The sequence below is a fragment of the Abramis brama genome (assembly GCF_963993115.1).
Source record: "Abramis brama genome assembly, chromosome: 24".
In the NCBI taxonomy this organism is placed as follows: domain Eukaryota; kingdom Metazoa; phylum Chordata; class Actinopteri; order Cypriniformes; family Leuciscidae; genus Abramis; species Abramis brama.
In genome coordinates, this window is record NC_139986.1 from 18,315,529 (window position 1) to 18,340,262 (window position 24,734).

Sequence of the window (24,734 nt, forward strand, 5' to 3'; positions counted from 1 at the left end):
GTCCGTTTTTATTTCGGCTCCCATGTTAACAGGTTAGAGCTTGCACACTGCCTGCGTGACCACGCTCGAGCCGCGCGGAAAACGCGTGCATGCTAGAAATAGAACCGACGCCTATTTTTCACGCGACACGCAAGCGTCTTGGAAGCGTTTCCATGCAAAATTGAATAGGAAAAGATGTTTATATGACATTTTGACACGAATACATATTAATAAATGTCATTTTGATGTTTGAAAGTGTCTAGGGTTTGACATAAATGCAAATATAAATGCAATTTAAAAAAATATTATCGATTTTCAAATACTGCACCTGTCAATACAGAACGAAATATTATGTTGCCTATTTTGCCGTCAACACTGCCGACGTTGCCTTTGCTGCTATATATTTATGTTTAATATGAAGTATAGGCCTTCCACAACTCTCTCCCCATATGTCAAATATATCAATGAGTGTGGCCACGCGTGGCAAAGTCGTGGCCTCGAGATCATATGTTGAGGGAACGATATATTTTTTCTCGTGGCCACGACTTCATATTTTGAGAGAGCGACATATCTATTTGTCGTGGCCACGAGTTGAGGGAGCCACAGCGGCCAATACTGTAACCGTACCATAGCATAGACTGGGCTACAGCAGAGATAGAGATGACAGAAGAAATAATTATTTTACTTTAAATTAGGAATGTCATATAAAGATATAGTGCGGTCTTTGGCATTAAGACATGGGTACGTTTGTTATAAGTGAAAGACACATGAAGCGCATTCTTAAGACTTTTTTGTCGCACGCATATTTAGGGACCGTCTCAAAATTACATGCGACATTGGCATAAACGTTTCTAACTTCAATAGCATTTGAAGACAATGACTTACAGTCATAAAACCAACTGTACATTGTTCACCCAGGTCTCATGTATGATGCACACCTTTTAGATTTTTTATATTTATGACAATAAACTGCTAAATCATATGCAAATATTGGCCGTATTGGCCGCTGTGGCTCCCTCAACTCGTGGCCACGAGAAAAATATATCGTTCCCTTAACATATGATCTCGAGGCCACGACTTTGCATCGCGTGGCCACGACATAATGATGTCGTTACCTCAACAAAATGATCTCGTGGCCACGACTTAATATCACGTTCCCACGAGTTTATGTTGTGGCCACGACAAAAATAAGTGAACCGAACATGTCCCCTCCCGGTCACCGTAAAATAGCCTTTTGATTGTTTTTTCTTTTTTCTTTAATGTAGGCTACATTAAGAAAAGAAAAGAAAAAGTTAACAAATCTTTCTCGTTCACTTCTATACGATTAATCTCATTAAATAAATTCCCTTTTGACAGCGTGACTTCTCGAGAACTAGAATCAGTGAATCAGGCATGACATGAAAAGCAATTAGTTTCAACAAGGAGAGAAAGTTATTTATGTATGTAAATAAATAAATAAATAACCGATACACGTTTAAAAGTGAACGAGTTACAAAACAAGACTCACTGTCGTCACCTACTGGAGTAACCTAGTCTACGATGAAACCCAAAACAAAGAGTCATGTAAATCAGTGAACAGGTTCGAAAGATCCGAATCACTGAGATGAATCAAACTCCTCACCACTACTGAGCGTAAGCAGATATGATGGGCTTTGGATAATCCTCGCATATCATCAGCACTCAGGAACGCGCATACGTCATCCCTTTCTTCTCATGCAGACTCATGAACTGAGGCAGCAGCACCACTGACACTGACAGCACCGTCGCATCCCACTTAAGTATTAACAAGAACGACAAAACTGCACAGCTTTGACGAGAAGAAAAACGTCTAGCCTAAAACAGGTACGATTTTCGGATTCGCTCGGCTTTATAAGCTTTCTTAATCGCATTCTATGATAGATTTAGTCGCGCGACCCTGTTTTATTAGCATCTGTGCTGTAGCCTGTCAGATTTATATAACCGGTGCATTCATATAAGCTCAAACGCCGTATGTTGTGCTGTAAATGAAATAATTGCTCCACTGAGATTTGCACTTGTAGCTGTCATATTTGGATATGCCATGTTGATACTATGTTTTGATGTTATTGTCTAATGCACGTGACATGTCAAGGACGAGACGAGTTTCCCCACAAACGTTTATATTTCTGTATTTTCTAAAATCGTTTTTTATCATATAAACTAGTGCATTTTACGCTCTAATAATACATAAATCTGTCAAATTGTCATGAATAGATTGTGTGTTCCTTTAAACATTGGAAGAACTAGAATAGCCTATCACAACAATACATTTAGCCAGATATGTGTTTTAGTTTCAGTTTGGTTTCAATTAATAAGGTAATTTATATTCTGAGTTTAGGGCATTGAAAGGTATAGTTATGAATGAAGCAATTTTTAAGATTATCTCACCCTTATTATGTTGCACATTGTAACATTGTGCTCTTATAATTTATTAATATCATACTACTGTGTAGTTGGTTCATTTGAAGAGTGCTTGTTGGAGGACAAAACTGGATTTGTGGAGGCCTTAGTGGGACTGATTCCTGAGACATAGGAATAACAGGACAGGTCACGCAACTTGCCTTTAGTTTTGAAAACCGCAAAAAAAGTTTTCAAATTAATCCAAAATGATAACTACAATGTAAATGACTATTTCATATTGCATTATCACTCAGGTTTACCACCTGTTCTCAGATCATACCTCAATACTTCAATTAAAATGAGTTGCACTTTAAACTGAAATATAAAGAAATGCATATTTTACCATCAGATATTTTTGAAACCATTTATAAAATTGTGTGAAATCAAATTCGGTGTTCATCCTCAATAATTTATCTTGAACACTAATATATTTTATATATCAAGTTAATTCCTTGGTACATAAACTTTTATTTTCTAAGTTTTGCAACCTGTTCTATCCCAGGACTCAAGCATCAGTGGTGTGCACCTTATGCAAAAAAAGAGGCACACCCATCTCTGCTCCCGATCTTCTTCAGCTCTGTCTTGTTCTTTATGTACAATGTGTAGGGTTGCTGTACATGGCAACCTTTATTGCTATGTCGGTTAGTTTGGGCTGTTTTGTCCAAACTGTTGCACAAACTTTTTCAGAGGGTGGGTTGGTGGATTCCACAGAGGTCTCTGAGGCATAGGCAGGGAAAGTGTGTGACAACTCTTCTGCAAGGTTGTCAATGTTGCCTTGAGGAGCTGCTCACTCAAGTCCATATTGATTTTTTTGGACTTAGACCTGAACTCCCGTGCCAAGTGAGCTTTAAATGACATCTCTTTCCCATTAATACATAGACAATTCATTTGGTGTTTACAGACAGACACATTTTAATAGATATGGTTAGTGTAGTGGTGATAAAAAGTATGTGCACCCTTAATGTGCGCCTATTATGCTATTTTAAGGGTTCCTAGTTTTATTTTGGAGGACTCTTACAATAGAAAAATAAACACTTTCATTTTCTCAATATGGCAGCATTACCTTTTTTCTCACAGTGCCTGAAATGGTCCGATTAAAGGATTCAGTCTCTCTAAACCCCTCCTTTCTAAAAGACTACTCTACTCTGATTGGTCAGATGGCCTAGTCTGCTGTGATTGGTCTACCGCTTACGTTGTTGGAAACTAAACAGCCATTACCATATCTGAATTTCAGCTCTGGAAAGTTCTTCAGCACTTGTATGTAGTGAAATGAACAGTAACAATGGCGTCAGTTTTACCATTTCAGTTTGAGCCACTTCCATTTCAGTCCTCATCCTTTGGGAAGTGCATGCAAAGTGGATTTGCTTTCGCAGCGCAGAAAACAGCGTCTTCTCGACATTTTGACAACAAGAAACAAACTCTTCTAGGCCTCAGCTACAACTACAGTGTTTGCGGGCAGGTCAAAGTGGGCGTTGTTTGCAGGCAGCCAATGAAGAACATAGGCATAGAACATTATGCAGATGTGTTGCAAACATGTTTGTGCAGGAAGTAAGATTGGAATTACTGACAACTTGTTTCAGGCAGTTCAGAATCAGTTCTTTCTTTTGGGAAACAATAACTCCATTTATCAAGCACTTTGATATGTAAAAAATTGCAGACCTTTTCACAAACAGCTATATTACACACTACATGAAAGGTATAATATCTGAAAAAGCATAATAGGGGCACCATTTTCTGTATTTATGCATACAGTTAAAATAATACACATATTGTTTTATTATTATTTCACTTATTCAGCAGCCAAAATCTGGAGAATCAAAAAGTAAATATTTTAGTTGGAGAAATGGAGTATGTGAAAACCTGTGCTATTTTTTAGTACTGTGAAACAGCCCTGTAATGATGACCTCATTATGGGTGTTTCACCACACAGTTGCACCATTTTGAAGGCAACACCTGAGAATGACTGTACTGAGATGATAGCATGGGCTAAATATAACTCTGAGCTCAGGGAAGACTGTCCTTGCATCTCATGAATGATATTTAGTTCCACAAAATTCTAGATAATCTCGCAGATTTGTGCCACATCTGTTTTGACGTGTTTGACTCAGGGATCAGAGCATTTTATGGGACTTTTTCCCCAAGACAACATATAGAGGAGTCTCAGATAAGAAATCCAGAAGGACAATTTAGAAATGCATGAGATCGCAAATGTGTGACAGAATAAACAGTCCCTTATCCAAGCTTATCTTCTTATCTAGGACAGATTATGGCTCCTTGTATAGTCTTTACATCGTTGTTTGGGATTACTAATAGTTAGAACAGTCTTTGTTCAAACACTGATTAGTAATTAAATCTAAGGAGTAACACTTCCATTCAAAGGTTTCCAAAGGTCTCTTATGCTCACCAAGGCTGTATTTATTTGATCAAAATAGAGTACAAACAGATATATTGTGAAATATTATTACAATTTAAAATATATTTTTCTATCTGAACATATTTTAAAATGTAATGTATTCCTGTAATGGCAAAGCTAATTTTCAGTAGCTATTAGTTTACAGTGTCACATAATCCTTCAGAAATCATTATAATTTGGTGCTCAGGAAACATTTGTCCTGCTTAATATTTTTGTGGAAGCCATGATTAATTTTTCCAGGATTCTTTGATTAATAGAAAGTTCAAAAGAACAGCATTTATTAGAACATTTTAAAGTTATAACTGTTACTTTTGATCAATTTAATGCTGAATAATAGATTTAATTTCTTAAAAAAAAAAAAAGTATTAACTTTTAAATGATAGCGTACATTGTAGCTGTATAATTTCTAGATTGTTGCATATTTTCTTTTGGAATGAAGTGCAAAAATTTAGCAAAGAAATATTTTAAACATTTGAAAACAAGTAAAATATTTACAATTATAAATAAATTATTAAACATTTATATATACATTTCATAATTTACACTATATTTTAAATTATAACCAAATGTAAAAATGCATTGCTAAAATAAAAATGCATCATTGCATAAAGGCAAATAAAACATATTTTGAGAAACACAGGCCGAATATAGTATGCCAAGAAATAATTTTAATAATTATGTTATAATTAAAAAATCATTTTAAATCAGCACTGAGTGTTGTTTGTGTTCCTTGCGCTCAAGAAAAAAAACTAGATTCAGTTAAAGAGTTAGTTTACCCAAAAATGTCCCATACTTTACTCACTCTCAAGCCAGGTGTATTTGACTTTCTTCTTTCAGCCAAACACAATTGGAGTTATATTAAAAAATATCCTGGCTCTTGCAAGTTTTATAATGGGAGTGAATGGGACCTTCGATTTTGAAGCCAAAAAAACCCTGCATCCATCCATCATAAAAGTAATCCATATGGCTTTAGGGGGTTATTAAAGGCCTTCTGAAGCGAAGCAATGCGTTTTTGTAAGAAAAATATCCATATTTATTGCTTTATAAACTGTAATCTCTGGCTTCTGGTAATGGCCGAACGTGAGTCTATTTTCGGCAGAAGACCTCGACTCAATGACGTATTGAGAAGGCCCTGTCACCCTTTGATTTTTTTAGGAACATGAAGAATCATCTGACTAGAAGATCTCATATTTCTTGTATTTTGATAAGGTATCAAAAGGTCAACAATATATTTTGGGCCAATACCATGGAACACTTCAAAAACCATCAACAAAACCTTAAACTCAATTCTGAATTTTACAGGGAACCAGTGTAAAGAAACCAAAACTGGGGTATTTCTCTCTCTCTTCTTTGTACAAGTCAAAAGTCTGGCCGCAGCATTTTGCACTAATTGTAGACGAGATAATTGACCCTGTGATATACCTATATACTATATATAGAATTTGAGTAGTCAATTATTGATAATACGAATGCATGAATAACAGTCTCCAGGTCCTTAAAGGAGAGAATTGGTTTCAGTTTAGAAATAGTACGAGTTGATCAAACCCAGCCTTAACAACACTTGTAACCTGTTTATCTAAAACCAAACCCGAATTCATGATAACGCCCAAATTCTTGACATGATCCGAAACACTTATCGACATAGAGTCCAACCTACTTACAATTCCCTTAGAGACAGAAGAGAGTCCCAAGACAACACACTCAGGCTTATTAGTCTTAAGATGAAGAAAATTGCTCGCCAACCAGGCTTTAATCTCACCTAAGCGCTGTACAAGTGCATCAAAAGATTGAGAGCCTTTCGGATCTATTGGAATATACAACTGAATGTCGTCTGCTTATAAATGATACATAATATTGTATTTACGAAAAATTGAGCCTAAAGGGTAGCCTGACATCGTCATACTCAGATTCTAGTCAGAATATGAGTCTGATACTGCTCCATTGGGCTGTGATTAAGGGGCGTGTTTCAACCGAACCAGGAAACAAAATGCCTCTGCACTCAATTGGATAGACCTACAACCAATCAGAGCAACGGAGTAAGTGACGTATGTTCTTCATTCATCTTTCCGTTCGACAAATGCCTTGATCGCGGTTCTCTGTTCCTCTTTTAAAAATAATGCGCTGTCGATATCTTCTATAACAGACATGATGGCGGAATCTACACATGATGTTTCATAAACAAAGTCCGGGAGGAGCACGTTCAAATCAATCCAATCAACTTGTCATCAAACAATTGCCATGTCTACCCTATCAGCATGAGAGGAAGCATATATTTATAAACTCACCTAACATTCCTTGACAGTTTTCAGCATCCCTCCACTCACTCTTGGCTTGTTCTTCCACAGTTAGGAATACGGGGGGAGTACTTTGGGTTCGGGCCGAATACCAAGCACAGAGCCTCTCCTCAGACAGCACGCCAAATATGCTGACAATATCTGACTTATTTGTAAGTGTGAACTCGTGAAATCTCAATTCTCCAGCGGCAGTCATCTTTGTTGTAAACAAACTCAACCCAAACGCTCTTTGGTGACGTGGATGATTACGTTACTGTTGAACATCTGTCCATCATCGTATAAAGCCCGCCCTGACAATTTGATTGGTCCGAGCAGCTCTGGTTTGCTCCACAACGGATCAAGTCCAGACCTAACTTCCCGACCTAAAAATGTTGTGGGCGGGGCTAAGTTTGGCTGGCATCCAGGCTACCTAAAGGGCACATGTACAACGAAAATAAAATAGGCCAAAGTATGGAACCCTGTGGCACACCACTGTGCAATTTAGCTGATGTAGAACACAAATTTTCAATGCAAACCGAAAATGATCTTTCCTTCAAGTATGATTTAAACCAGTCTAAGGCTGTACCCTTAGTGTCAACATCTTCCAAACGCCGCACTAAAATTTCATAATCAATGGTATCAAAGGCAGCTTTGAGATCGAGATAACTACTTTTCCAGAATCAACTACTAATAAAATATCATTAAACACCTTAAAGGGATACTTCACCTCTGGAAAGATGAATGTGTATTTAAAATGAGTCATTTATGTAGAAGAAATGTGCAATTATTTTTGAATTTGGAGCTTTCTAGACTGAGAAAAGCCAGAAAATGTATTTTTGGCTTATGTGGATGAAAGACAACAACTCCCAGAATGCACTTGCTTCGCTGCCCTAGGAGGCCACTCCCAAGCCACACCTACCGGTAAGAGAGCGCAGCAGTTAAACAACAAGGCTAGCTACTAGTGAGTCTCCGTGACGACTCGAGTCTGCCCGGGATTTCGAGATCGCCCAAAATGTCCGGGATTCGGCTTTTGCGTTCTACAGTCGCCATTCATTATGTTTACTGTGGCGAGCAGGACGAGACTGAGGGCCGTGGGAGAACGGCGCGAGGCCGGTGGCGTGATTACCGATGAGCAGGACGCGCAGCAGTCAAAGACGCACCGTCTGTGAGACGCACCGGTCTCGTATCTCTCACGGAGGAGCGGGAATTTTCTTAGCAATGTTAAAACGCACATCAACACTGATCACTTGTTTAGCGTTCATGTAAACACTACATTCAGATTCACCAATCGGAATGAATTCAGTAGATTGAAACAAAAGGTGTGCATGTAAACAATGAATGGCGACTGCAGAAAGCAAAAGCCGAATCCCGGACATTTTGGACGATCTCGACAGCCGGACATGTCCGGAAAAAAGAGGATGGTAACCCCTACTACTCAGCTTTCTCCACAGAAGAAGAGCCTGCTAGCTTAGCTTCCAAAGAAAGACGGCTTACACTATGTGTACATTCTGTGAGTGAGATCCCACCCTCTATGGGCTGGTTGAAAACATGCGGAACAGCCCCTACTACTGGCTGTAGTCTTTAGCCTCTGGCCAAAAAATCCTCCGATGACGCAAAATTACGATTTTTGCGTCATTGGAGGATTTTTTCCAGACAAAAAATACATAAATCTCTCGTCTCAGGGGGATATGAGGGTAGAAAGCACAGTAATTCGAAAATACTACAGGTTTTCTACTAATACAAAGCTTAATGCTAAATCCTGAAGTATCCCTTTAAGGAGGGCAGATTCTGTACTTTGAAGGGACTTAAAATCTGACTGGAACATATCTATAACAGCATTCGCATATACGGAACAAGTTGGGATAAAACAACCTTCTCTAAAACTTTAGGTAATTTTGATATAGAAATGACCTAATATAAATATAAAAAAGGTAATTTCGTTATAGGTCTGTAATGACTGTACAATCTAAATTAGGTCCAGTATGCTGTCATATATACCTAGAATGGCTTGAGGGTGAGTAAATTATGGGATAATTTTCATTTTTGGGTGAACTAAGTGCACTTATTTCTTAAAGTCACTTGAGTTTTTTCTACTTAATGACTTGCAAGGCATCTGCATGCCACAGCAGATCTGTGTTTGACCGAATAAAACCATCTCTGTCTGTCACAGGCACTGCTATGTTGAAATGCATTAGATATGACTGATGTCGAGGTGACATATGAAGACTTCATCGCCTCTGCAAGGACCGGCAGACGCAATGCTGTGCACGAAATACTGGGAACCTCCGGCGGGCTGGATGCTAGTGGACTCTCCCAAACTCTGTCTGAGCTCAATATCAGCAAAGCAGGTGAGTAAAGTCCCCTTAACTTATCACTGCTCCTTCAGAAAGAACATGGAGTGTCATCAAAACACTGCAGTAATGTAATATGGCACTGAGAGGCAGGCTGGCCATGAATAATGTATCACACAAACCTGCGTTGGGCAAACTAGAGAGTTTAGAGGGCCTGTTAGTGGCTTCCCACTCCAGTTTTTAGCTCAAGATGGATGTGCTTTATCAAATATAGGCCTGTTAGCTGAGGGCATCCTTGAGAAAAAGCATTGCAGCAACTGCTAAACATCCTGCCCTGCCGTAGGGTGCCGAGTATCCGCTCTTGTTGGACAACAGCTCCCTAGTTTTAATTAAAGGGTAACTCTCGCCAAAATGCAACCTAGGGTCGGGTTTTAAAACGCCACTTTTAAGTTTGACCGTATTTTCATTTTCGGTCAAATTGCCTTTTGAATGGGAGTGCTTGAGGCACTTCTATGATAGCATAAAAAATCGCTATTTTTAAAACTAAGAAGGCTCAACACAACATGAAACTTTGCTCGAAGTATCACCAGGGGCTCTACACATGAACTCGAGCATTGAGAACATTGTTTGTGTACACAGAGTTTACTAAAAAGAAAGATTTTGAACAACTCACTGTAGCTGTGTCCGCCGCCATTTTGACAGTCAAAAATAGTTGATCTCCGAATGCAACGTAACAGGGAGGAGAGTAAAGATGGAAAGCCCCTAAAGCTTAGTTCCATATAAATTCACGGATAATTTGTTGTTTTGTCGTTAGTGAAAATTAATATTGACCTTGTATTTGAAAATGGATGCTCATATAAGAAACAATACTAAAATTCAGAGTCAGTTCATTCACATTCGGAGATCGACTATTTTAGACTGTCAAAATGCCGGCGGACACAGCTACAGTGAGTTCTCAATGCTCGAGTTCATGTGTAGAGCCCCTGGTGATACTTCGAGCAAAGGTTCATGTTGTGTCGAGCCTTCTTAGTGTTTTAAAAATGGCGATTTTTGATGCTATCATAGAAGTGCCTCAAGCAAGGCAATTTGACCGAAAACGAAAATATGGTCAATCTTAAAAGTGGCGTTTCCATTCTAATTATGCTTTTAAATGAAAGTTCGCCTTGAGTAGATTTACAAAAAGACCCTAGGTTGCATTTTGGCGAGAGTTACCCTTTTAAACCATCTGTCTTTTGTTTCTGTTTTTGCTTTCACTAACAAAACAATTTTTTCACTCTCAGAGTCAGGGAATGATGGAGAGAAGAGCCAGAGCTTTTCAGACACCGAACCGAAGCAGGAAGAGGGAAAAGGGGAAGAAACATAACAGACTTCAGTGAGAGAATTAGTAAAATACCCCCTCTAGTGGCTGATTTTTATAAGCATGGAGGGGTTGACACTGAAAATAGCACAGCATCCCTCTCTCTGAAGGATCCGGAAGGAGGAGACTTTGCTTTGAGGAAGCTACTGTGAAAGGCTGGGCCTTATGAATCATAGCGCTGCTGTTTTACCACAGCGATCGCTACTTTAGCTGATGTAGGTATGACTTTTACTTAGATATTCACTCTAGTTGGTTGGTACCTAGAGCGACTGGTGGGATTTGAGTCAGAAGTAATCACATTAGAATGATGAAGACACACTTGGGAAATGAACAACACCCACTGAACTTGTGATTTTCGATTCACCAAATAACTGCCAGTGTAGTGCAGCTATTACGCACTTAAAATTCAGTCATTTTATAGGTGTAGTGTTATAATAGTAATATCAGATTTTGATATTAAATTGTGCTTTATGTCTTTGATATCTTCAGTTTATGTTTTCACTGGGTACACATTGGTATATTTACATAATATAAGTGCTGCACTTTTTGTAAACACTCACTGAATTCTGATAAAATGTGTATGATGGTCTTGCATGACACTGCTCCTGACAGAGTCTGTATGTATAACTGTTCACATCCCACAAATTTGTGACCCAATCATTTGCAGTGTTGCGATGCTAATTTGTGTGTTTCATGATGAGAATTCTTATTATATTATAAAATTTGGCTCGATTTGAAGTCTTAATTACACTGCCTATTAATCCATTTGAAAATGTGTTCAATAGAGCTTGCCTTACCAAACCTTATTTTGTCCTAAATTTTGCATAAATATATTTGATATTTTCATCTGTGGTTACATACAAATGAAATTTGAATAAATTCAAGAAATCTTTGTGAAAAAGGTGATATATTTTTAAATGATTTATTTCGATTTCTGCATATATTTATTTATAATGTATTGTATATGTATTCATTTATTTATCGATGATTCATGAATCGATTATTATATTATATTGTATTAGTCAACAACCATATGTGTGCTCTGTACTAACTTAGACACTGATTAATACAGTGATACTGATATTCCACTGGATGGCACTGTTCACTCACTAATCTATTTTATTCTAAATGCAGCTCCACCTAATGAGTGATTGAAGTCAGTGAACATCATCCATTTTGGAGTTTTATATTATTTCCTTTTCTTATGTCAGTTATATGTAATTATATTATATATATTTAGGTCACTATAGCTGCACCATTTTTGCTACTTTTTCTACTTAAAGGGATAGTTCACCCAAAAATAAAAATTCGGTCATTATTTACTCACCCTCATGTTGTTCTAAACCTGCAGAAAATGATGTAGGAAGGAAACGAATGTTGGTTTTCCCAAAAGTTCACTTGCTAATAATCTCTTCCTGTCAGGTTCTGGTCCCCATTACCTTCCATAGTAAAAAAAATAAAAATACTATGGGAGTCAATGGGGACCAGAAATTCTTCAAAATATAGTATTTTGTGTTTAACAGAACATAGAAACTTGTATAGGTTTAGAACAATTTGAGGGTGAATAAACGATGACAGAATTTTCATTTTTGGGTGAACTATCCCTTTAATATATGGCAATATTTAGCAATGCAATTTCATTTCACATCATTAAAATTAATTTATTAAAATATAAATAACCGGAAGAAATGAATTGCAGGTGGGACAACCTTTGAGAAGACAACCTTTCCTTCCTTCCATTTGCCGTGTCATTTCTCAGTAATATTTTGAGACCTCTTACCCTTTGGCAGAGCCGCTGACCTTTTCTGTCTTTTAAGTGGCAGAGCTGCACATTAATCATTAATCAGCTTACAGCACACTGGAGTTATCAGCCAATTTTCACAACCAATGAATCCATGTGGCTTTTCTGAGAGATCAGTTATGTAATTGTGATCCCTGTGCATGAGCAATAGAGACATACGGTGGTTTAAAGGCAGACAGGACCACAGCCTTACAACTTTGATCACACACTCCAGTTGTAATTCCAAATCTGTCAAGCGTGTCCGTCCACTCAATCACACTCCATAGAGGTGGCATCTGGTGCCCCCTGTAGTTGGTGTTTGATTGGAAACCAAACAGCATTTGTGGATGTAATCATGGGCCGGCATTATTATAATATACAATCAATGTTGGGGGTAACGCATTACAAGTAACGCGAGTTACATACTGTAATCAGATTTTATGTGACAAGTAAAGCATTACTTTTAAATTCACAACTTTTTCAAATAAGTAATGCAAGTTCTTCTCATGTGGAGAGAAATCATGAGTAAGATGCAGAGGCGTTGTGTGCGACAATGACAAGAATACGTATTCTCTAACAACATAAAGGAAGACTCTGCAATGTTGGTCTAAAATGACTGAAAACATGTTAACCCCTTAAAATGAATTCTGAAGATCTTTTCTATGCAGTTACAATTGGAGCTGGACTCCTATGAACTTGCACATGCACACACTAACAAATGAGTTGTTTACATTTTAATATATTGTTGTGAGAGAAGGGGGATGTGTAAGAACAAAACTGTAAATGTTAGACTTGGACTATGGCCTTGCTCTGGAGTGCAGAGTGAAAATTCAAATCTATGCAGAGCTATTATTCAGATGGAAGGTGTCTGTACGTGTGGGCAGGGCTGAATGGCTCAAGGGAGTGAAATTGAATCTGTGGTCTTGGAGCTCTGCTACTCTTAGTCTGCTACCTCTGACAGTGATGGATTTTGTCCTGATGGGAGAGTGTCATACCATCATTTCTAATCTCTCTCATTCTTTTTCGCACACACACTCATACATTCGCACACAAGTACACTGTTGCTTCATCTGTGAAAACCTAACTACAAACCGCATTTAACAATGGATAGTTCAACCAAACATGAAAATTCTGTCATCATTTATTCACCGTAATTTAAAAATAAATAAATCCGTATGACATTCTGTGAAGCATAAAAGGTGAATTTTTACAAATTTCCTGCTGCTTTTTTCTCTTTCCATATAATAAAAGTGAATGGGGACTGGAGCTGTCAGGCACCAAAATTACCCCCCAAAAAAGGTCTTTTCAGGTTATACAAAAACTTTGTCCAAAGAACAAACTGAGACTTAAAATTGTATTTGCTAAAATCTCAGCTGCAGCTCTTAAATCAAATGTGGCACCATTGACGTCAATGACTTCTGGTCACATGACTCGCGAGAGCCAATGATTTTTTGGCAAAAAGATATTGGCTGTGTCCGAAATCGCATACTCTCTTGAGTAGGTACTTATTTTGAACAAGTAAATACTTCAGGGCCGCTAAAAAGTATGTTCCTTATAGTATGAGTGTGTAGTGTGAATGTAATCTGGACGTACTACACTCGCCATGTTGTCATTATCATGTGACCAGCGTCAGTTGCGTCGCGTCACTGCCATTCATAAATCCTCTCCCTTGGCCTCATGGGATAGTAAAGTGTCCATCGTATGCAAACTTTAGAATGAAGTATGTCATACTTTTAGCTTTATATTTACTGTGCATTTTGACATAGGCCTACTTCTTTTGTCATGTAGGCCTACTGTATATAGGTATGCGATTTTGGTGCAGCCATTATGGCTTCAAAAATGTTGAATATAGTTGTATGGACCACTTTTAAGCTGCTTTTTTTTGGGTCATTTTGGAGCTTAATGGACTCACTTCTATAATAAAAGAGCACCCAAGACATTCTTTAAATTTAATTTAATTTAATTTCATTTAGTTCCATAAATTAAAATGTATTGGGTGATATTTCAGTCACATGACTTTCATCTGGCTTACATAACTATAATTTTAAATATTAACAATAAATCAATGAACCTGACAAATTATAGATTGCATAGAACAAAAGCTATTAAAGAGGAAAAACACACCAAATTTTTAGTCACACGGCATTCATCAGGCTTACTTGACCTTAATATTAAATATGAAATAATTATTTAATGATAATTTTGGTGATTAATTCCTTTAAGATAAATAAATAATTAGTTTAACTATAATTTTGGTGTTAATAATTCCTTTAACAGTCTTAATGAAGAAAGCTAGAAGCATTTATACTCACAAAAACACATCACCCTCAAATACAAGCCTAAATATATTAATTTGCTGCGTAATTATGAATTGATTCCTTGAAAAACTTGGAGAAGCAGGCGATTTAGAGTTTTAAATCCGATGAACTTGTGCCCACCTGGCCTCGCGTTTCCTTTGCCACCCACGGCGTGTCACTCACACAGGAAGTGATATTGGCTGTCCTGTCTCTGCTTGTTAACAGCTGGTTCACTAATGATCCTCCGCCTGTCGGGAGAGCCGCGAGCGAAGCGTCGTCCTCATCAGTCCTGTCGGCCCGGCTCAGCACACCGCCTGCGGGGGAAAGACCCTCGGCACTGCACGCCAGTGAGCTGCAGGTCTCGCGTCATGATCGAGCAGATCAAGGGTGATTGTAATTAGACAGTGACATCGGGTGGCAGTGGGATGCTTGTAATGAGGGCCATTGGGTGGTCTTACAGAGTGAGTGAGTGTGTGAGAGAGAGAGAGAAGCGGAGATATCATGCATTTATGTTTTATAAGGATTACCGGCAAAGGTCAGGCCGGAGTCTTGCGGATGCTCAACAGATAGAGTACAGAGTGCTGAAAAAAAGGAAGACAGAGGAGACACAGAAACTCAGGAGGAGACAGCTTGACTCTGACAGGCAGGACTGGCTGCATATGGGTGAGTGAGTGGCCCATGCAGGGTGATTGGATGTACAGTAAGTAGGATGGCAAAACTTTGACATGTTGCGCTTTAATTGTAAAGCACTATCATCGCAAAATGTTTTCACTAAAAACAATTATATACAATATAAATTATTAAACAATATATAAATACATATATAAACCTTTCATCAAAGTTATACATGAATTTTGAACAATACCTGTTCTTGTCTATAAGGACAACTTTGATTAACTCTTTTTTAGGGGTGTGACGAGACGCTTACTCCACGAGACGAGACGAGACACGAGATTGGGTTCACGAGAACGAGACAAGACGAGATTTTTACACAATTTTTAAGACATTCTCAATGATGAAATATGAATGGAAAATAGTCTTTTATTCAACTGAAAATCACAAAATGCAAAACAATTTAGGTGCATTTTGAAATCAACTTGTAATGAATGTTATTTTACTTCTATTTTAATGAATTCTATGCAGTAAAGGACATGCAAACACTGCAAAAATGTTTTGCTATAAACTCTACCGTCTGGCTTCTCCCCTGTACGATTTCACATGAGAAATCGAACTCCTTTCCACAAATCGAACATAAAAAAATAAAACAGTATAAATAAAATAAATATAAATAACTGAAATAACACTTTAAATGCAAACAGTAAGTGTGTATCCATAATAAAAGTACTGCTCTCTCAAAACTACAAGTTCAAACAGAAACAAATTTTTTCTTCAAGCATGAAAAAGAGATAAATTAACTACACAGACTAAGATTATGGTCATGTTGTTTTTCAAGAATATAAGCATGTCGACGATTTCTGGCAGCAGTTGAGACCTTTGGGCAGTAACTAGGGCTGCACGATATGAGGAAAAGCTGCGATGTGCGATAATATGACTTGTGATATGTGAATGTTAGCTATACTGTTCCCATGTCTTAGTGCTTTAATAGGTTCTTTGCGTGATAGGTCAAATGTTTATTACCTGCCTGGTTCAGATTACACTATTTTAGCGCGATTTTGGCACGATCCGTTTCGTAGAGATTCGTAAAGGACAACGGGCGTCGGGATAGTGTAGTTTCATTTCGTATAGTGTGTCATAGTGGGCGACAACCTACGCGTCTGCGATGCTTCAGGACATCACGACAGAAAGACTAGCATGTTTAATTTTAACGGTCCTCCACGACGGGTTGAGTGTGAGCGAGAGTGAGTGTGCGCGAGTGAGTGAGAGTGCGAGCAACAGTGAGTGAGCGTGTGTGTGTGTGTGTGTGTGTGCGAGTGAGACAGTGAGTGTGTGTGTGATTGGCCCGGCACACAAATGATTTAAAAGTGGCAGGGGCATCTTCAATATTTCACCCTCACGCTCCATCACGCTGACATCACAACAACTCACGAGACAAGTTTCACCTCGACGAGAAATCTCGTCGCGTTTTAATCTCGCGAGATCTCGTCACACGAGATCTCGTCACACCCCTACTCTTTTTTGATCCACTTCAGATGTTGACAACTAATATATGTTTATTTGAAATGTTATCATAATCCCCAATTAATCAATTCAATATTTCAGTCATATTCTGTGGAAAGGAGACATAGGAGGATATGAGACCAACTTTCATTTAAAAAATGAAAATTCTGTTTACTCATCCTCATGACGTTCCAAATATGACCTTTTTTTACTTCTGTCTAACACAAAAGACAAAAAAACTTTTTTTTTCCTTCAATATAATGGAAGTCAATGAAGTCCAAAACAACACCGGACCCTATTCAATTTTATTGCATATAGACCAAATTTTCTCTTTTGTTTCCATTTTTATGTAATCAGTCCCTTTAAGTTCTATCCCACTCTCCCCTATACATCAGTCATAAACAATGAAAAACGGTGTCTATATAATTATCCAAATAATTTACTTCCATTGTTTATTTTTCACACACTTCCTGACTGAAACAGTTAAAGCGACCCGTTGGCTTGTACATAACGTCCAGTATTAAAGAGCAGAAACACAACAGGACTCAAACCTGTGTCTCAGCTGGCTGTGATATATCATTCTCTCCAAAGTACAGACCATGCTCTAGTCTACACTCACACAAATACATACATTGTTTAAGCCTTCCACCTCACAGATTACAATATTATTTCCTGGCAGATTGCAAAATGATTCATATTTATTACCGCTTAATATAACAATTTTTCTTATTTATCTGTCAGCTGGAGCCAAAATACATAAATCAAATATACAGGGATGCAGACTGTAACAATATGTAATTACCACAGTGTCTGGGCCCTCTCCCAATAAACACAATTACAGTGACGCATATTGCTCATATTGGGTCAGATTTTACAGGGCGGCAGACTTTTATGATTCTCACACAGTCTCCGTGTTTATGTGCCGCAGTGTCTCAGAGTGACCGGCTGTTGTTGTTGTACGCTTCTGTAACAGAATCCAGAACAGTGGATTCAAACAAACTAATGAACATCTCTAAGTCACTAAGTATTTTAATCGCGTGAATTATAAGTGTAATTTGCATCTGGAGACGACAAAGCGATCAACTTTAGCTTCTCTACCTTTATGCTAATGTCTTGTTTATTCATCAAGCACCATTCACTCTCAGAGTTTTTTTCTTCCCTCCTTGAGAAAATAAAAATGCCCAGAGGGAATTTCTGATCTTGTATATGTAAACATGTTATGCCTTGTCTCCAACTCTCTATTCACTGCATCCAATAACATATTTCACAACGTAAACGCGGTCTATTGACAGAGATAACACAATGCGGTTGCCTTTGGCCTCTTAAAACATAAAAATAAACATTTATATCAGGGGTCCTTCTGTGGAATTCCAAAGAATATGTTCCCTTGTTGAATTCTGAGCAACTCTGTGGTGTAATATGAGGCAGCGGGCGACCTATGAAACAGATATATTGCTGTAGCTCCAGTTTTCGCTTTCAGGAGACTGAAGGGCATTTCATGCTATTAACCTCCGGTCTGGGAGAAAATTCAGCTGGGTGCGTGATTGAAATGCTTCTCATGGCAAGGGCCTTGTAGTGAGGTCCCTGATTGTTTGCCTTGTTCATTTCTGTAATTCTCTTCATCACGGGGCTCTCAGAGAATCTATTAAAAGCACATGGCTATATTTTTTAAAGGTTAAGCTCAGCTTTTCAGACTCACCAATCAAGAAAGATGAGTTTTAGATGAAAAACCGCCATTATTTGGAGGTTAGCTGCTTCTCAGGGAAGTCGCTCCCTTTGAATTTTTATGTGCTGCTTCTGTCCTTTGGAAGATGGCTATATGGGCCTATTTAGGGCTTAACATTTGCCACTTAAATCATTTTGAAAACATTAAGTCTAAACACATTTCTATTAAAAACTATAATCAAATGTCTGCTTTGTAACTGTGAAATTTAACCCTTGGTGTCTCTTATTCAGTACTGTATATAGGCTATATAAATATAACTCGCATGAATCAAAATGCAGTATCATATAACAACAGTAGGGTGCGATGTTGCATAACTAAACTGGCACAAATGCTCATGATGTCACTTGATCAACATCTGCTCCCTCTTGTTGATGACATGAAATGTTTAGTTTTAAAAGTAACTATTTTTGCCTGGTTTTGCCCAAATGTTTTATTGCTAACATGAAAATTGATATAATATAATCTCATATAATTGTTTGGAATACACACAGTACCGGTCAAAAGTTTGGAAACGTTACTATTTTTAATATGCTCATCAAGCCTGCATTTGTTTGATAAAACCCAGTAATAGTGTGAAATATTATTACAATTTAAAATAATCTTTTTTTATTTTAAAATACTTTAAAATGTAATTTATTTATGATGCAAAGCTGAATTTTCATCAGCCACTTCTCCAGTCTCCAGTGTCACTTGATCCTTCAGAAATCATTAGGCATTTCAAACAATTATATAATATTATTATTATATCATATTATCATCATTGATTCAATTTAACCAGCATTGAATCTTTTTTCTTTCTTTGGACATGTCTCTTACTGTCTCTCTTTTCCTCTCACTTTTCTTGCTCTTAAGTTGTACCCTGCATATTTGTGAAGTTTGTGGTTATTTTTCCAGCATTAAACGTTTAATTAATGTCAGGGTGAAAGGGGTACGACGTCCATAAATTAAGCAAATGAAGAGTAAAATAATATGCAGTTAGGTCCAGGTTTACAAATCTTCAAGGCATTTAGTAAGAACACTAATAAAACGTTGATAGTGTCTAATTTTGACTATTTAAAGGTACATATTTTATATTTCTCATGTGACACATCTATAATTCTGATATTTTACTTTGCCAACCCTGACCAGACAAAGATTTCCAATAATACACTGCACCGCTCCTGATTGCTGCTGGAAAACTATTCGCGTTTATAAGGAAAATCCATCTCTTTTCAGGAATTTGTTTTCAACCACACACATTACAATAATTGGTTGCTTTTTAAAGAGAAACTTGATCCAGTGTGTGTGTGGATAATTATACAGCTTTTGGTTTCTCTCTAGAAGATTTTTCTTCCCCCCTCTTCCCTTCTCATGTACTCAGTCACAAACTCAGCGGCACACCCACATAAACACACAGACACAGAGCCACAAACTCACACACACTCAGCCAGAGACACTAATCAATGTAACCACAGTGAGGCTGATTGGTTTACAGACACACATTTAGAGACCAGCCTCCACACTTCACAGTATGTCTTATTGGCCAACAGTATTTAGTTTGTTTGGACAGCTAGCAGTCTTGGCTAACCACTGCTAATTAGGCCCCATAAAGCTGTACTGGAACAAACAGTGCATGCTAGCTGAGCTTTAAATCAACACTCGGCGTATGCTGAAAGGAAACGTAAATTACATTTTAATTGCTCCCTCTAATTCCACGAGGAACATGTTTGCTGAGATCAAAATGATCATAATTAAAAATGCTCCGTTTCATTTCATTTCTCATCCCCTTTTTTGTACCGTCATGCAGGGTAAATGAGAAATGATGAAATATCCCTCTCATTAAACCTTCTTTCTATGTTTCTTGATGAAGTGTAAGGTAAGATTAAATTGCTTTATAAGAATTATGAAATAAACCTACTTAGCCAAGTGTAGACCAATTTACAGCCACTGGCGCTATAAGATTATATGCAGTTATCTGAGAGCATACCATGACGGTTAGATCGACTAAATCTTAAAAGTTTGCAAAAAAACGAAAAAAACTAACTTATACAACAGCTGTTCATAGTGATCACATACGACAAGGATAAAAAAGCACCATTAATCCACCATAAATGAGTCTTTACAACTCATAAAGACTATATTAAAAATAATCAAAATAATGGCGTCAACCTCTCTGATACTAAAACAGCATTGATTCTCAAGTGTATATACAAGACTGATTTATGATGTGTTGGTAAATAATGACAGAATTTACAATTTGCATGAACTTTCCCTTTAAATTCTGCTCAAGCTCTTTAGGTCAAAAAAAAAAAAAAATGGAAACTCACAGCCTGGAAAATCTGATAAGCACAATGAGCATTCCAGATACTTTAAATGTCTTTATTGAAACACGTTATAACAGTGAATTTGTCTATTCTGTCTGGAGTCACTGCGAACCACATGGAACATGCTGGAACCATTACATATCTAAATTTACAGCACTTTCTTGTCCAAGGCCATATTTTGTAAGATATCTATCCGTAAAGCTGCCTACAGACCCAAAACACCCCCATAAACATACAGCATACATATACACAACCGACTGCATGTAGAGACTGCATCCACGCCAAGCTTTTTATTGACAACATATCCACACATAAACAAACAGCAATTCACACCACTTTACACAGACTTCACTGTTGTCTGAACATGTGCAGGCTATGATATCTCTCCTCTGCCAGTGGTATTCGTCTGTAACTAATATGGAGAGAAAAATTCTCTCCGCTGGCTGGCTCCCACAGCCAGTTGTTTTCCATTTGTAGAAATGGCAATGCGGTCTTTTTCGTTTTCCCCCCATTTGTCAACTTTTGAACGCACATCTCTCATCACAGTTTGTTAATTGTTCCACATGTTACGGCTGAGCCAGCGAAAGCACACCAGCCTATCCTGAGCCATGAATGCGGCTGCTGACTCTGTATATTTAGGTGGAGCGTAAGGCGGTACACATCTGGCTGAACGCACGGCGCTGGCGTGTAACGCAGGGAACGGTTGCAGCGGGTGATTGTGGGGAGTTTGAACATGATGGGAGGTCTGGGAAAGGTCAGGAGAGGAAGAGGCCGCTGTCGTATGCTGCCGTCAGCACTTATTTTTTATCAGTTTCACAGAGACTTGATCATAAGAATTGAGAAAAAGTGAAGAACGAAAGATGGATGGATGGATGGACGGACGGACGGTCAAAAAATTATAGATAGATAGACAGATGAATGAATATATAGAGACAGACAGATAGAAGGTTGAATTATTTAAAAGACTGGCAGATGGATGGACAGACAGACACATGAAAGTATGTATAGATATAGATGAGATAGATTGATAGATAGAAGGGTGAAGACAGATAGAAGGGTGAAGACAGTCATATGAAAGAAAGAAAGAAAGAAAGAAAGAAAGAAAGAAAGAAAGAAAGAAAGAAAGAAAGAAAGAAAGAAAGAAAGAAAGAAAAAGAGAAAGAAAGAAAGAAAGAAAGAAAGGTGAATTATTTAATAGACAGGCAAATGGATGGACAGACAGACACATGAAAGTATGGATAGATATAGATGAGATAGATTGATAGATAGAAGGGTGAAGACAGATAGAAGGGTGAAGACAGACATATAGAAAGAAAGAAAGAAAGAAAGAAAGAAAGAAAGAAGGGTGAATTATTTAATAGGCAAATGGATGGACAGACAGACATGAAAGTATGGATAGATATAGACAAGATAGATTGATAGATAGAAGGGTGAAGACAGATAGATAGAAGGGTGAAGACAGACATAAGAAAGAAAGAAAGAAAGAAAGAAAGAAAGAAAGAAAGAAAGAAAGAAAGAAAGAAAGAAAGAAAGAAAGAAAGAAAGAAAGAAAGAAGGGTGAACTATTTAATAGACAGGCAAATGGATAGACAGACAGACTGACATATGAAGGTATGGATGGATAGAGACAGATGGGCGGACTGATGAACTCAGATAGATAGATAGATAGATAGATAGATAGATAGATAGATAGATAGATAGATAGATAGATAGATAGATAGATAGATAGATAGATAGATAGATAGATAGATAGATAGATAGATAGATAGATAGATAGATAGATGAGTTAATAGACTGAAAGTTAGATGGGATGGACGGAGGGACAGACAGATGAGTTAATTGATGGAAAGATGGATGGATGGAGAGATAGATAGATAGCTGGATGGACAGACAGATGGTTGATAGAAGAATGAATGAAAGAAAGAAAGAGGGAGAGACAGAGCAATTAAACGAGAAAGGGCTCAGCTGTGTGCAGCTGTGTTCAGATGACAGTAAATTGAAGATAATACAGAATTGAAGTGGGTTTGACGGGTCTGGAATGACTTGCACAGACTGTCTGGGCTCACAGGCACAAGAACTGACGTGCGTCTTCACTCGCCCTGATCATCAGTCCTAATGACACACATCAGCATCTGATGCTCACGTGTGTTCAGGAGTCACACTTTCACCAAAACACACCAGGAATCCATGTCTGACAGGGTCCATGTCTCACCACAATCATATGTCTCGTATTTTTTTACATTTTATTTGGGTTAAAAAGCTAAACTGAGGCACAAGCTTAAGACCTAATTAATGCTCAGTGCAGAGATCATTAGCACACTGCATTCCAGAAGAGAAAAGTTCAGATTTCGGGTGCTCGTGTTTCACTAATTCCCTCTTGACAGCGCTGTGGCACTTGTGCTTAGGAATGTGGAGAAGATTACACATTGCTTTTAATTATGGCAGCTCGTTTGCATATCTTTCTAAATCATAATATATGGTAATGAGCATTTTCCTTGCATTGAGAGTCCCAGGCAGCAAATGTGCCCTAAAAATGTCTGTAAATATTAGTTTTCCTGTCAGCTCAAAGGAATTATCTTGAAAGGTTTTTAAATAGCATCACTTCTATTTATTTTCCAGAAGAAATTTAAATGCATTGCAATTAAAATTAACATTAATTAGTGAGTGTGGTCTTAAATATCCTGAAACTTTAGTTAGAGAGGCAAACAAATGAGTTAGAGTTCTGAAATTTGACACAGGGTTTTTAAAGAAGGCTGCCCTGCTCTCCTGTAAAAAAATCCTGTCAAATTAGACAATATTTCACTACAAATTATATTACGATTAATAATAAAAAAACACAATAATGACTCATAGTAAACTAAATAATAAAATGTTTAAAAATATTAAATTAAAAATGAAGAACAAGAAACTTAAAGTTGGACTTCCTAACAAATAAAACTAATATTTTTGTAATGTTTGTATATAACAATAAAAAGACAGACAGACACGTATATATTAAGTGTATATATATATATATATATATATATATATATATAATACACACACACACACACACACACATATACATACATATATATATATAAATATATATATATATATATATATATATATATATATATATATATATATATATATGTATATATATATATGTATATATATATATATATATATATATATATATATATATATGTATATATATATATGTATATATATATATATGTATATATGTATATATTTAGAATGACAATTTATAATGGAATCTATTATTAATTTGTACAACTCTGTTGTGAACAGGCTATGCATCATTATATAAACATTAGACCTATGCACTGTAAGTTCCTGGTTCGTTTCAAATCAGACACAACAGAAAAATAACTAACAGTTCATTTGATTCAGTTATGAACTCAGCAGTGGCTCTGAACAATTCACAGATTATTCAAATTGCTTTTTTGGCTAACGTATGAAAAAGAACTGGTTCAAAAGAGACATTTTTCAGGAATCAGACGTCACTCTTCACGCTGTGTTTGTTGTCGTGTGCATTAAACTTTCATCAAACACGAGCAGGAGACAATGGCCATCTGACAATACCGCTTTGAACACAAGCTTTAAAGGAACCAGACTTTAAAGGCAGGGTAGGTGATTTGTTTCAGAATTTGTTTTGTTACCCTGGTTATAAACACTCTTCACATCCTGATAGCAAACACTAAGTTAAGTGGTCTAAATGTTCCTAAATGTATTTATAGCATCTGTGGAAGGCGTAGGACCATAAAATGTTCGTC

General features: G+C 37.3%; 1 protein-coding gene across 2 annotated transcripts; it reads left to right on the top strand.

The window, feature by feature from the left end:
- The first annotated feature begins 1,578 nt into the window (after positions 1-1,578).
- pkia (cAMP-dependent protein kinase inhibitor alpha) lies at positions 1,579-11,637 on the top strand. 2 transcript variants are annotated; one of them, XM_084102805.1, is made up of 4 exons: positions 1,579-1,821; positions 7,156-7,256; positions 9,254-9,431; positions 10,655-11,637. In XM_084102805.1, the coding sequence occupies exons 3-4, from the start codon at positions 9,281-9,283 to the stop codon at positions 10,735-10,737; spliced, it is 234 nt and encodes a 77-aa protein (XP_083958931.1). In that variant the 5' UTR covers positions 1,579-1,821; positions 7,156-7,256; positions 9,254-9,280; the 3' UTR covers positions 10,738-11,637. The 2 variants fall into 2 exon arrangements, with proteins under 2 accessions (XP_083958931.1, XP_083958930.1); XM_084102804.1 differs by lacking the exon at positions 7,156-7,256 and having other exon boundaries at positions 1,588-1,821.
- Positions 11,638-24,734: the final 13,097 nt, after the last annotated feature.

What these genes read in the sequence shown, in the direction of transcription:
- pkia (XM_084102805.1), top strand. Translation starts at nt 9,281, where the DNA reads ATGACTGATGTCGAGGTGACATATGAAGACTTCATCGCCTCTGCAAGG. An exon ending in GCTCAATATCAGCAAAGCAG is followed by an intron (nt 9,432 to 10,654) that starts GTGAGTAAAGTC and finishes TTTCACTCTCAG; the next exon opens with AGTCAGGGAATGATGGAGAG.